This window comes from Budorcas taxicolor, chromosome 17, assembly GCF_023091745.1.
Source record: "Budorcas taxicolor isolate Tak-1 chromosome 17, Takin1.1, whole genome shotgun sequence".
Classification (NCBI taxonomy): Eukaryota; Metazoa; Chordata; class Mammalia; order Artiodactyla; family Bovidae; genus Budorcas; species Budorcas taxicolor.
This window is the reverse complement of record NC_068926.1, coordinates 45,190,333-45,203,967: the sequence shown is the minus strand read 5'-3', so window position 1 is coordinate 45,203,967 and position 13,635 is coordinate 45,190,333. Positions and strand designations below refer to the sequence as shown.

General features: G+C 48.6%; 1 protein-coding gene and 1 non-coding gene across 3 annotated transcripts in view; both read left to right on the top strand.

The window, feature by feature from the left end:
• The window catches only part of EP400 (E1A binding protein p400), a 112,096-nt gene that overhangs the window by 65,109 nt on the left and 33,352 nt on the right, over nt 1–13,635 (top strand). Inside the window, exons 22-30 of one of the 2 annotated variants that reach the window (XM_052654536.1) lie at nt 312–481; nt 1,313–1,555; nt 3,397–3,561; nt 4,799–4,954; nt 6,198–6,292; nt 6,883–7,154; nt 10,283–10,485; nt 10,575–10,744; nt 13,420–13,616. In XM_052654536.1, the coding sequence (XP_052510496.1) occupies nt 312–481; nt 1,313–1,555; nt 3,397–3,561; nt 4,799–4,954; nt 6,198–6,292; nt 6,883–7,154; nt 10,283–10,485; nt 10,575–10,744; nt 13,420–13,616 (1,671 nt within the window). The remainder of the gene's footprint in view (nt 1–311; nt 482–1,312; nt 1,556–3,396; nt 3,562–4,798; nt 4,955–6,197; nt 6,293–6,882; nt 7,155–10,282; nt 10,486–10,574; nt 10,745–13,419; nt 13,617–13,635) is intronic. The other variant, XM_052654537.1, reaches the window with a different exon arrangement.
• LOC128062701 (small nucleolar RNA SNORA49) lies at nt 13,046–13,175 on the top strand. The gene has a single exon (XR_008200851.1). It is a non-coding gene; the product is annotated as a small nucleolar RNA SNORA49 (small nucleolar RNA).

The following is a 13,635-nucleotide window of genomic DNA, read 5'->3' as shown; positions in this document are numbered from 1 at the left end:
GTGTTAGAGATAATGTTTCTAGTTCACATTCATGGAAACCTAAAAATTGCCATCCCATTCACTCCTGAATGTTGCCTAAGCATTGCAGGGGTAGAGGTACCACTTTTGTGTACTAAGCACCCTTCTCCCTGTCCTTGGCGAGTGGCTGCTGCTTAATACTGTACTTAGAAATCTCCCTATTTAAACTGCCCCTGGGGTGGGCAGCCCTCTGCCCTCAGGGTGACCCTGGGTCCCCAGCGCCCGGCTAGGGGGCCCTGCCTTCGCATCTCAGCAGTGTCCCCGTCTCCCTGCCCGTGCACATGGGCGTCCAGGTTGTTCCAGCCTGTGCAGTACGGCCAGAAGCCTGAGGGCCGCACCGTGGCTTTCCCCAACACACACCCCCCCCGGACGGCCACCCCTGCCACAGCCACGGCCACACCACAGGGCCATGTTCGAGGACGGCCACCCATTGCCACGTTCTCTGCAAATCCGGATGCAAAAGGTATGCCTCTCGGGGGGCTGTGCTCTGCGTCACAAAGGGTTTTTGTGGAAGAAATTCCTCTCACACTTTCCCTGGCCCCATGGGGATGTGTGACCACTCCTCTGAGCAGGAGTGGGACTGTCCACTCTGGCTTTCCCAGGGGACCATGTGTAGTTCTTACATGAGTTTTGGTTTTTTTCATGTCTTTGAATTGTATAAGACTTTACATTCTTAGTTGAGTTGCTGTTGATGTGATGGTGAAGATGTACCTCAGCAGAAACGCTGTCTTTTATGTCGGGAAATACACGTCCACGTCATTTAAGAAACTTCTGAGGAAGTCTGCTCCTGTGTTCAGTGCCACCACTTCAACGTAACCTGCTTGTTACTGTGAAGAAGGATAGGGTTAAACGGCAGGAAAGGTAGCAGGTGGTCTTGTGACCTGCATCTGTGGGGTCACGACCAGTGTTTTTCTGAGATCTTCGTAAATGCCAGAGCAGCTTGTTGTAAGAGCTCTTTGGGAAGCAGGGCAGCCAGTGCTGCCTACCTTCTCGTGTGGTGAGAACATGGCTCTCACTGATACATCTGAGGGCCGACTTTTGACGCTACGTTTACTCCAGAAACACACCATGTAGCAGGGTGGTGAACGTGAAGTGAAAATAGTTAACAACATATAAAATATTAGATTTTTCTCATCCCCTAGGCCATCCCGCCCCCCTTTTAGGGAGGGCTTCTCATTTGAGAGATGGTGTGAAAGAAATACTGTTTGTTTTATTTCTGTAAAATTCGGATTTAATACTGCATTGTATGAAGAACCTCTAACAGCTTTGCACAAACCAACCTTATCAATTGCAGCGGCAGCAGCCCCGTTTCAGACCTCTCAGGCCTCCACCGGTGCTCCGAGACACCAGCCTACCTCGACCTTCAGCACAGCACCTAGCCCAGCCCATCCTGCGAAACTGCGGGCTCAGACCACTGTCCCGGCCTCCGCCCCGGGCCCACCCCAGCCCCAGCCCCAGGCCCCCTCGCACCCGGCCGGGCAGAGTGCGCTGCCTCAGGGGCTGGTGCTCACCTCGCAGGCCCAGGCGCGCCTGCCGAGTAAGTGGCCTTGCCTCTCCCTGGTCTGCCACCTCTTTGCACAAGGACGTTGTATTCAGATGAGCGGCGTGTGAAGAGCCTTGCTGTCCGCTCCCTTCGTCTCCCTGACCCTGTGTCCGGTGCTGCCTTTCGCCACACTGTCCTTTCTAGCCCTTGGCCTACAGAGGGAGGCCCCACTCAGGGCCGAGGTCCAGGGTCTTGTACTCTCTCTGTCCTTTCTCCTGGCCCCGTCCATCAGCTCTGCTTCCCTCCTAGGCTTGTGCTCCGCCTTGGTGGCTGAGGCTAGCACTTCTCCTTAGTAGGCCTTGGGCTCGTCCTGTCAGCCTCCAGGGGCCCCTCAGAGAGCAGATTGCAGGGGAAGGAAAGCCTTTGAACCGCACTCCCACTTCCTGCTAGTCTCTTGGCTTATCCCCAGATTTGAAGCTGCAGTGAGTTATTGCTTAAGTGAGATGTTTTGCAGTAGATCACTGACGTTTTTAAATAGGACTTTTTATTGTGACCAGTGTGATTAGCCTACTACCTCTGTCCATGCTGCAGTTGGAAATACACTGACGGAACTATCTGGGCTACACCATTTCTCAGATACCACCTGGAGCACCTTATTTGTTGGCACAACAAGCTATGTTGAGGCTTCTCTGGAAAGACAGGAGAGGGAAGGAGGGTCACGAGGAGACCCCGAGTTAAGTTAGTTTTCTCTTGTGTCCCGCCTCTCTCTCTCATGCCAGCAGATGAAGAGCACTTATCCTGGTTCATTGCCCAGGGCAGGAGAGCCCCTTACATGTGTTTTGCGGGTGTTTTTGGCCTGAGGTAGTAGTCCCGAGGGGTGTATTGTAGGAGTCGTGCTTAAGGGAGTGTGAGGGGCCAGGCCACCTTTCACTCCGGCGCCTCCGCTTGTGGACTGAGGGGAGCTCATGGAAGAGTCATGTTTCTATGCACAGATCTCTGCGTCTCCTTTTCCGTTTCCCCTCCCTTGTTTACAGTTTCTGTGGGCAGCATATCCTTGGGCGTTTTTCTAGTCTTTGGCTAACTATTCTTTTTATAGTATCACTAATAATTCTGGCATGAATTTTCATGGGAGGAACATTTAGACTCGAATATCAACCATTGGGTTTAAAGAAACCTTTGAAGCTGTTGCTCAATTCCAGCTTGAAGGTAGTATCATTTTGAGTTAGGTACATATGATCTCATCTGAGTTCTGTTTGAAAGAATTTAAACAGTGTTAAATTTTGCATTTTTTCAGTTAGAATTATAGACCGAATTCTACTATCTAGTTCAAATTAGTGTGAATATTGTATCATAAAGTGTGATGTATTTATGTACTTAAATACATTGCCAAATTTTGAAAAGATTATGGGCATAATTAAAGCTAGTTCTGTATTTTATATCTGTAGTGATAAAATCTCATGTGTCTCTGTGAGCTAAATTCTATATGTACTTTCTCACATTTTAAAAGTATTCTGAAAGGAAGAGGTTGATATGAGAGTTTCAAAGTGTATGGCTAGTATATTTCTGCTACTTTTGATGTTTGCTACTTTTTCTTGTTTGGAAAGAAAAGTAAAACATTCCTTAATGGTTTGGTTAATTATTAATATCTGATACTCTAAAATTTCTACCTGTTAGGATTAAGTAAGTTGACCATTAAAACCTGGTGTTAATTCTAATTGTTTTTTCTTTTCTATTAAAATATCTTCTGAAAGTGTTAGAAAGCAATACCTAGTGAATGTTCCTGTGACACTTTAGTTTGCTACAGACGGTCATTCTCTGTGACAAGTGATTGTCAGTATAGCAGTCGCCAGCCCTTCCAAAGAATGTTCATTTCCGTTTTGTCTGCATCTCTGCAGGTGGGGAGGTGGTCAAAATAGCCCAACTGGCTTCCCTCGCAGGCCCGCCGAGCCGAGTCGCCCAACCAGAGACCCCCGTGACACTGCAGTTCCAAGGCAACAAGTTCACCTTGTCGCACAGCCAGCTTCGGCAGCTCACGGCCGGCCAGCCCCTACAGCTCCAAGGTAAGGCTCTCTGATGGGTGGTGGCCCAATAGGGGCTTGACTGGGGTGCCCCCCTGCAGCTGTGATTCTGGCCCCTTTAGCCCAGGTGCTTCACTTGGCCTAAATGAGTCTCAGCTTGTAGGTGTTCTAAAGATGAGGGAGGTGACTGGTAAATCACCCAGTGGCCTGGCCCTTGGTCCATATTACATAGAGGATAGTAATTAAAAAAATTTTTGAATACAGTTTCCTATTCTAAAAATCAAAACAGAAAAAATGGCTCCTTTCAGATTTTAGTGTGAGGTAAATTGCCCTCAAAACTCTTAACAGACTAGCAATTTACATAGGAGAAATTTTTTTTTTTTTAATGTACAGACTTTAAAACTTCCATACTGCCTCTGGCTGAGAGCGGTATGTTCCTGCAATAACTGCTTCTTGGAGGAAACAAGGGGATGCAGTTTGAGTGGGATGTTAAAATTCATCCTCAGTGACTTGGCCAGAGCTCCCAGAGGTGGGGTCTGGCCACCTCCCCAAGCAGCCTCCCCAGACATGGCATTCATGACTCCTGTCGGGGTGGACAGTTCAGTTGTCAGCCCAGTCTGGGGTGTTCCATGTGGACACCAGGGTCACATGTTAGCAGAGTGGAGGCCCCCAAGAAGCCTGCAGCCAAAAAAAAAAAAAAAAAGGTTTCATTTGGTTTACTCCATATTTCTCCAGTTTTTTGACCAAAAGGGTGAGACCATCTCTTAAGAATTTCTGGTACGCTCTAGTATTTGTAGAGTATAATTCCAGAGTAGAGCACTTCAGGACTAAATCACACAGAGGCTGAAAATGGCAGGTTTCTTAAACTGTGGTTATGGAGCCACAGAGATTTTTGATATTTCTTCATCCAGTTTGACTAGCTGGCATGCATCCATGTGTGATCTGGGGGCAGGAACCACCCCCAACCCGCATGATGGCTCAGGCTTGGAGCAGACAGTGAGTGGGAACCTGCCTCGCTGCCTGAGATCTGGCATTGCAAGGAGTTGCAGAAGTTTTTCTTGACATTAAGCCAAGTGTCTTTGATCCTCAGAGTTTTCATTCATTGTGAATGAAGTAGTTCCATCTTTCTCTAGCAAACTGAACTTTGTGTTGCCTCACTGGAGTAAATTTGATTCTGGATTTTTGGTTTCTCACCTCATTCTGTACCTTTGGAAGTGGGTGTGGCTGGGGGATGGAAGGCACAGGCACCTCGTGACTGACCCGTGCCCTTTGCTTGCAGGCAGTGTGCTCCAGATTGTGTCGGCGCCTGGGCAGTCCTACCTGCGCCCTCCTGGCCCTGTGGTGATGCAGACCGTGTCTCAGGCGGGGGCCCTGAATGCCCTGGGAAGCAAGCCTCCAGCTAGTGGCCCAAGCCCCACGCCTGTGACCCCGCCAGGTAGAGTGGAGTGCTGTGAGCTGGGGGGATACTTGGCTTTGAAAGCACTTACCAACTCTTTTTGCTTCTGAGGCAGCTGGAGGATGTTGATGGGTTCTGTAAGGCCCCATAACCCGACAGTCCTGTTTGTGGCTGCCTCTGATTTCCACAGACAGCGCATGTCTGCTACGTCTCTTTTCTCTTTTGTTCCCAAAGGTGCTGGTTGAATACAACCAGCCGTCACTCACCTTAAGACTTTTTGTTTTGATTTTGCTCTAACAAGAGACTTGGAATCATGAGAAATTTTGCTTGTTCATGTTACAAATACATTTAGGGAACGTGCTAGAATTTCCCTCGGTCAGGTAACAGAACAGGGTTGTTCCTGCCAGCTGGCCAGTGCTCCTTCCAGCACCCCCACAGCCTGCTTCCTGCCAGGGTCCCTTGCTTCAGACATACCCACCCTCCTGGAGTGCTTGCTGGGGAGCCCACCCGTTGCACATGGGCACTTTTCAGGTTGATGTGAGGAGGTGGCAAAGACCTCTCACAGCTAGAACCCTTGGTCACTACACCCCATCTCTGTCAGGGCCTCTGTTGCTGGGGTGGGTGCTGGAGGGTCCTGGTCACTGCTCTGTGTCCAGCTGGACCACTTGCAGTTCTGCTTGTATTTGGTTGGCTTCATACTTCAGGTTTTCTCTCCCCAGAGGGTGCTCAGTCCTATTCTGTGGGGCCCGAGACGCCCAACCTGACACCAGTCCAGCCACTGGGTTCTAGTCATCTCAACCCTTCCTCTTGCTCCCTGCAAGTGGATCCTTCACTGAGAACTGACGACTGACCTCAGCCACCCCCTTCATAGTCCTTGTGGAGAAGTCTCTGTCAAGACAGGCAACGTGGCTTGGCTGATGGGATCAGACTGTCCTGGACCCTGGCATCCCTCTGTCCAGGGCACGCAGGGTTGATGCTGCTGAGATGTCAAGGACAGCAGAGTGTAGGGCCCATGTGGCTGCTGCTCAGCGGGATGGTGGGAAGGTTTGAGGTGCACACAGGGCTCTTGGCAAAGAGTCAGACCCTGACGTTCACTTCAGATCATGGCCAGAGAGCAGGAATGCCTCACTGTTGGTTCTGAATGATTTAGACTTAAGTTGACATATTCTAGAAATGTGGTTGTGAAAGCCAAGGATGCTCCAGGAAGCATGCCAGTGAAGGAGGGCCTCTAGAGGGCATGCCAGTAGTTTTGTGTGCCAGCTCTTTGTTCTTCCATTTGTAGTGGGTGTGCCTGGTCGAGTGGCAGTCAGTCCCCTGGCTGCAGGAGAACCCGGAGCGGCCTCCAAACCAGCTTCTCCTGTCGCTGGCCCCACCCAGGTATGGTGCAGCAGACCCCAGTGCAGCGTCGTGGCATCCCTGCACATGCGAAAGTCCTTCTCAGAAGCTGCTCGTCATGGGGGAGGGCTGTGATGTTAACACATCACTGCCTCTGTGAGGCGTTTGTCTGTTTGCTGCTGCTGCTGCTGCTGCTGCTAAGTCACTTCAGTCGTGTCCGACTCTGTGCAACACCATAGATGGCAGCCCACCAGGCTCCCCCGTCCCTGGGATTCTCCAGGCATGCCATCAAAAACACAGTGTCCCATTGAATTAGAGAAATAAAAACACTTTTTCTAATCCAATAGGCTTTAGAATTGTAAAAATTACCTTTCCCATTTTTTTGTATACTTCTACTAGTGTTTCAAACATTAGAAATGCTCACTGTGTCTGAAGAAATACTACTCACGTTGGCAATGAAAATGGCGCTGTTTTCTCTGCTTGCTTTTCTGTCACTGTTTTCCGTGTAGCCTGGCCCCATGAGTCTTATGCATGCTCTATGGCCAGTTGCAATACACGGGGGACTCATAGGGCTCAGTAAGGCCGGCCATGCTATTTCTCAGTAGCCATTTTCATCCCTGTTTTTGTTGAAGGAGGAGAAGAGCAGACTTCTGAAAGAGCGGCTGGACCAGATTTATTTCGTCAATGAACGGCGCTGCTCCCGCTCTCCCATCTATGGCAGAGACTTGTTGGGGGTTTGTTCCCTGCCTGGCAGAGAGCAGGTGCCCTGGTTCAGGGCTTCTGACCGTGGTCACGGGAAGGGGGCTAGGCCTGCAAGCAGGTACACATCGCCCTCGAAAAGTCACAGGGACCTGATTTTGACGCTGACTCAACGTCAAGAATCCCTCCAGGATGTCATCGACAGGTAAGGTAGAGCACTGTAAGCATTCTTTACTCACTCACTGTTGGTGGCGGTGTTCACTCACTAAGTCGTGTCCAGCTGCTTGGAACCCCATGGATTGCAGCACGCCAGGCTCCTCTGTCCTTTGCTGTCTCCCAGAGTTTGCTCAAACTCATATCCATTGAGTCAGTGATGTCATCCGACCTTCTCATCCTCTGTCTCCCCCTTCTCCTCCTGACCTCAGTCTTTCCCAGCATCATGGTCTTTTCCATTGAGTTGGCTTTTTGCGTCAGGTAGCCAAAGTATTGGAGCTTCAGCATCAGTCTTTCCAATGAACATTCAGAGTTGATTTCCTTTAGGACCTCCTTGCCATCCAAGGGACTCTCAAGAGTCTTTTCCAATACCACAGTTCAGAAACATCAATTCTTTGGCACCCAGCCTTCTTTATGGTCCAGCTCTCACATCCATACATGACTACTGGAAAGACCATAGCTTTGACTAGACAGACCTTTGTTGGCAAAGTGATGTCTCTGCTTTTTAATATGCTGTCTAGGTTGGTCATAGCTTTTCTTCCAAGGAGTAAGCGTCTTTTAATTTCCTGGCTACAGTCACTGTCCACAGTGATTTTGGAGTCCAAAAAAGTAAACACTGTGTTGCACCCCACCAACTTCTGTGGTTGTTTAGTGGACATTCATCTTACTTCTCTCCCCAGGTTGTCCTTTGGAGTCTGTTCAGAATCGATTTTGGGGTCTTCAGCTTTGGCATCAGATGGTCTCTCCACCCTGCAGGAAACCTGTGCCCTGCCCTTTGGGTTGATTCCTTCCTGTTTATCCCTCTCTCACCACCAAAGCCTGGCAATCACTGATCTTTTTACTGTCTCCATAGTTTTGCTTTTCTGGAATGTCTTATAGTTGGAGTCATACAGTAGGCAACCTGTTCAGATGGCTTCTCTCATTTAGGAATGTGCACTGAAGGTTCTTCCATGTCTCATCAGGGCTTGATAACTCATTTCTATTTAACACTGAATAGTGTTCCATTGTCTGGAAGCACCCCCTGCGTGTGTGCTAAATCACTTCAGTCATTTCTGACTCTCTGTGACCCTGTGGACTGTAGCCCGCCAGGCTCCTCTGTCCATGGGATTCTCTAGGCAAGAATACTGGAGTGGGTTGCCATGCCCTCCTCCAGGAGATCTTCATAATCCAGGGATCAGACCCGCATCTCTTACGTCTTCTGCATTGGCAAGTGGGTTCTTTACCACTCATGCCACCTGAGAAGACTTGGAATCACCACAGTTTGTTTAAAAACATTCACATACTGGGACTTCTTGGTGCACCTCCAGTGCTGGGGCCACAGGTTCAGTCCCTGGTTAGGGAAGAAAGATCCTGCAAGCCACCTGGTGCAACTGAAAAAAATCAAAAACGTTTGCCTTCTGAAAGACAACATGGTTGCTGTGGAGTTTTGGCAATTATGAATAAAGTTGCTGCAAACATCTATGTTTTTGTGTAGACATAGTTTTTAATTCCTTTGGGTAAATATCAAGGGATGTGATTACTAGATCTTATGGTAGGAGACTATTTAGTTTGTTAGAAATTGCCAAACTGTCTCCCAAAGTGACTGCACTATTTTGCATTCCCACCAGCAACGAATGAGAGTTCCTGTTGCGCCACATCCTCGCCAGCACTTGGTGGTGTCAGTGATCTGGACTTCGGCCATTTTAATAGATGTGTGGTGGTGTCTTGTTTTAATTTGCATTTCCATCATGACATATTATGTTGAGCATCTTTTCATATGCTTACTTGACATTTATATGTTTTTGATAACGTGTCTCTTTAGGTTTTGATCCATTAAATTTTTTTTAATTTTTATTATTACAGTAGGATTTTGTTGACTATCCATTTTTAATACCTCAGTGTGTATATGTCAATCCCAATCCATAGCTATTGCTTCCCCCATGTTTCTTATTGTTGCATTTTAAGAGTTCTTTGTATATTTTGGATAACAGTTCTTTAGCAGATGTATCTTTTGCAAATATGTTCTTCAAGTCTGTTGTTTGTCTTTTCATTCTCCTGACTTTGTCCTTCACAGAGCAGATATAATATCATCAAATGTCTGTTCCGTATTCACATTTCTGATTATTTCATGGTTTTTTTAATATTTGAAGCCAGAGTCACAATGAGGTACATACATAACAATCAACTTATATCTTTTATGTATCTTTTAATCTATAGGTTCTGTTTCCCCCTCTTTTTTTCCTTGCAGTTTATTTGTGGAGAAAATCTGGTGATCATTTCTGTGCCATTGATCTCTTTGTTCTTTGACAGTATCATGCTGTTGATTACTGTAGTAAATCTTGAAGTCAGGTAGTGCCAGTCATTTGACTTTTTGTTGTTCAGTATTGTGTTGCCTGTTCTGGTCTGCTGCTTCTCCATGTAAACTTTAGATTGAATTTATCGCTATCTACAGAATAGCTGACTGGGACTGAACTGAATGTCTTGATCAAGTGGGAAGAACTGATGATGTCTTGACTATACTGGATCTTCCTATCCATAGTTATGGAATATCTCCATTTATTTAGTGCTTCTTTGGTTTCATTGATTAGAATTTTGACCAGAAATGGTTTTCAGTTTGCATGCAGCAAGGGAGAGGGCTTTCCTGGAGCAGGTGGTGTCTGCAGGTTGGGAGATGGGTGTCCAGTTGACTGTCCGGGTCCTCTGAGTCGTCGTTTTGCTGCCCTTGGTAGGGCCTCCTCCTCCCAAGCCTGGCTCCCAACCCTGGCTGGGGACGCTGTGGCTGTAGCAGCTTCAGGGCTCATAACCTCCCCAGACCATCCAGGAGACAGAGTGCTTGTGTCCCGCCTCCGCACACATCCCTGTGCACTCAGGCGGTAGAGGCAGCACTCTGCACTGCTTCTTTTGATCTGGGCAGGCCTCACTGGCCAGCACCCACTCCTGTGGCTGCTGTGATAGTGTGTTCCAGCAGCCATGTCCCTCCTGGGGGGACTGGAGTTAGGCACCCTGACTCCTCTTGTGACTCCCCACTGCCAGATGGTTCTGCCCTCTGCCTTCTCGAGCCTTCGCTGCCTGAGCCAGAGCGACTGCCTGCTGGAGGTGCCGTGGGTGTCACCTGTGACATGCATGCTTTCTGCTTCTCAGAGTGGTGTGCGTGATCCCGCCGGTGGTGGCCGCGCCTCCGCACTTGTGGGTGGCGAGGCCGCCCTCCCTCTACAGCCACAGGATGCGGCTCTTCCGGCACTGCCTGCGGGAGCACACAGCGCCCTACGCGCAGCAGCTGCAGCGGATGACAGCTCTGCACTCGCTGCGGTTCCCTGAGCTGAGGCTGGTCCAGTTTGACTCAGGTACCAGAGGCGTCCCGTCCACCCTGCTCCCTGTGTCAAGCTTACTCGCTTTGGATAATGAGATGCTCTCGGTGTCACTCGTTTGACAGGAAAGCTGGAGGCCTTAGCCATCTTACTTCAGAAGCTGAAGTCTGAAGGACGCCGAGTGCTGATCTTATCACAGATGGTTCTCATGTTGGACATCTTAGAAATGTTCTTGAACTTCCATTATCTCACCTACATAAGAATTGATGAAAACGCCAACAGTGAACAACGGCAGGTAGGAAGGAAATCGTTTCTTTTGTTCCCGTTTATGATTTCATTGGGTTAACTTTGATTGCCAGTTTCTAAGCTGGTTTCTCGGAGCCATGCGGTCTCAGTGTTGTCGTGTTATCTAAACAAAGGGAAGAACCTCTTAATGTCTTTGGACTTTAGCTGCACCCTTTGACACTTTTTCATAAGTCCTGTAACTTGGGAAATCCAGTTGGCTAGATGTCTCAGAATCAAAATTGGTGATTTGTGGTCCTTATAAGAACGAGATGATTGTCCTTCAGAAAGTAGCCACATGAAATCAGAAAAGCCCTCCTGACTGACTTACACTTTAAAAATGTAGATTAAAATAACATGCCCAGTTTTTACTTGGCCAGGTTAGCTGATTTTTTTGGGCTCCGAAATCAGATGGTGATTGCAGCCATGAAATTAAAAGACACTTATTCCTTGGAAGAAAAGTTATGACCAACCTAGATAGCATGTTCAAAAGCAGAGATATTACTTTGCCAACAAAGTTCCGTCTAATCAAGGCTATGGTTTTTCCTGTGGTCATGTATGGATGTGAGAGTTGGACTGTGAAGAAGGCTGAGCACTGAAGAATTGATGCTTTTGAACCGTGGTGTTGGAGAAGACTCTTGAGAGTCCCTTGGACTGCAAGGAGATCCAACCAGTCCATTCTGAAGGAGACCAACCCTGGGATTTCTTTGGAAGGAATGATGCTAAAGCTGAAACTCCAGTACTTTGGCCACCTCATGCGAAGAGTTGACTCATTGGAAAAGACTCTGATGCTGGGAGGGATTGGGGACAGGAGGAGAAGGGGACGACAGAGGATGAGATGGCTGGATGGCATCACTGACTCGATGGACTTGAGTCTGAGTGAACTCTGGGAGTTGGTGATGGACAGGGAGGCCTGGTGTGCTGCGATTCATGGGGTCGTAAAGAGTCGGACACGACTGAGCGACTGAACTGAACTGACTTGAACTTGATTCCATCAGGCTTCTGGTGGGGGTGCAAATTAGGACACCTTTCTAGAAAGCAAATTGACAGGATGGGTTGTAAACCTTAAAAATAAATATATGCTTGGCCTGGTAATTCTGTATCTGAAGTGAAGTTAAAGTCACTCAGTCGTGTCCGACTCTTTGCAACCCCATGGACGTAGTCTGTGGAATTCTCCAGACCAGAATATTGGAGTGGATAGCCCTTCCTTTCTCCAAGAGAGCTTCCCAACGATTGAACCCAAGTCTCCTGCATTGCGAGCAGATTCTTTACCAGCTGAGCCACAAGGGAAGCTCAAGCATACTGGAGCGGGTAGCCTATCCCTTCTCCAGTGGATCTTCCCGACTCGGGAATCAAACCAGGGTCTCCTGCATTGCAGGCAGATTCTTTACCAACTGAACTGTCAGGGAAGCCCTTATTCTGTATCTAGAACTCCTTTAGCAGCACCACACTTCTTAAAGATGTGTCTATTCAATTGTCTGTGAAAGTGTTTGTAATAACCCCCAGTCGGGAGCAAAGTCCACGTCCAGGAGTAGAAGAATGGGCCACAGTGGCCTGTGAGCCGCAGGGCTTGTCGCTGTCCTAAGTGTACCACAGGGTGAACTAGGAAGTCGTACTCAGCAGTGTTTCATAACAGGTCTTGGTATCATGGTGAAGTGTTTCCGAGTGCAGACAAGCTGCTGGGCTCTGCATTGCATTACCCACTTCACATCATCCAGTACACGCAGGCCTCCCTATGCTGAGAAGGCCTGGGAGGAAATACACCACAGTCTTAAGTAGTAAATTCCCTCGAGAGTAATGTAACACAGTAAGTCTGCTACATACAAATGAGTTCTGTTCTGAGAGCGTATTCATAAGTCCAGTTTGTAAGTTCACCAAAGTTAGCCTAGGTCCCCAGCTAACACAATCGGCTACATCACTGCTGCTTTTACACTGGTTTGGACATTCTGGGCTTGAAATAAAGATGATGCACCACTACGCTCTGTACCGTGCTGTACAGTGAAGTGCACAGAATCCCAGCCAGTGCAGAGGGTGCACGCGCATGACAGTGCACACCAGACATGTGAACGAGCATGTCGCTGAACATGCGAACTCACCTTTGCATCTTTGAAAGCTAGCAACTTGAAGGTTCATGTGTAGGCGACTTACTGTAGATAGAGAATTTCTTGAAGGAAGAGGACTGGTCTGCTGAGGGCTGGTCTGCTAAGGTCTGCTTGGGCACTGAAATCACTGCAGGAGAGACGTTGTGGGAAGGAAGCCATTTCAGCTGGCGGCCCTGAGGGGAGTGGAGGGCCCTGCCCCTGGCTGGCTGCAGCTCCCTCGGCCTTACTCCAGGGGCTTTTGCTGTAAGGCTCCTGGCATTGCTGGAGGGTACATGAAGAAGCACGCATCCCTCCCCAGGGAGACTCTGCTGTTCTCTGGGGCCTACACGTGGAGCTGACAGTTCAGGGCGGGAGGCTGGCTGGCGACCTTCAAACAGGGTAGAGATGTTAGCTATCAATAATCGAAGAATAGTGCACATGCCTGAAAGAATCAGGATAAAATGCTAAACTCCGATGTAATTGAAACACGAACCATGCATCAAAGGAAACACACACCAAACAATTTCTAACTGATTAGCATCCGAACATGTTGGAGGTTTCCTGTCGTTGATCAGGAGCGCTAACATGGGAGCTTATCTCACCCCAGGAACTGATGAGGAGTTTCAACCGAGACCGGCGCATCTTCTGTGCCCTCCTCTCCACACACAGCCGCGCCACGGGTGTGAGCCTGGTGGAGGCAGATGCTGTGGTCTTCTACGATCACGACCTCAACCCTGTGATGGACGCCAAGGCCCAGGAGTGGTGCGACCGGATAGGGCGGCGCAAGGACGTGCACATATACAGGTGAGGTGGCTGCCAGCCG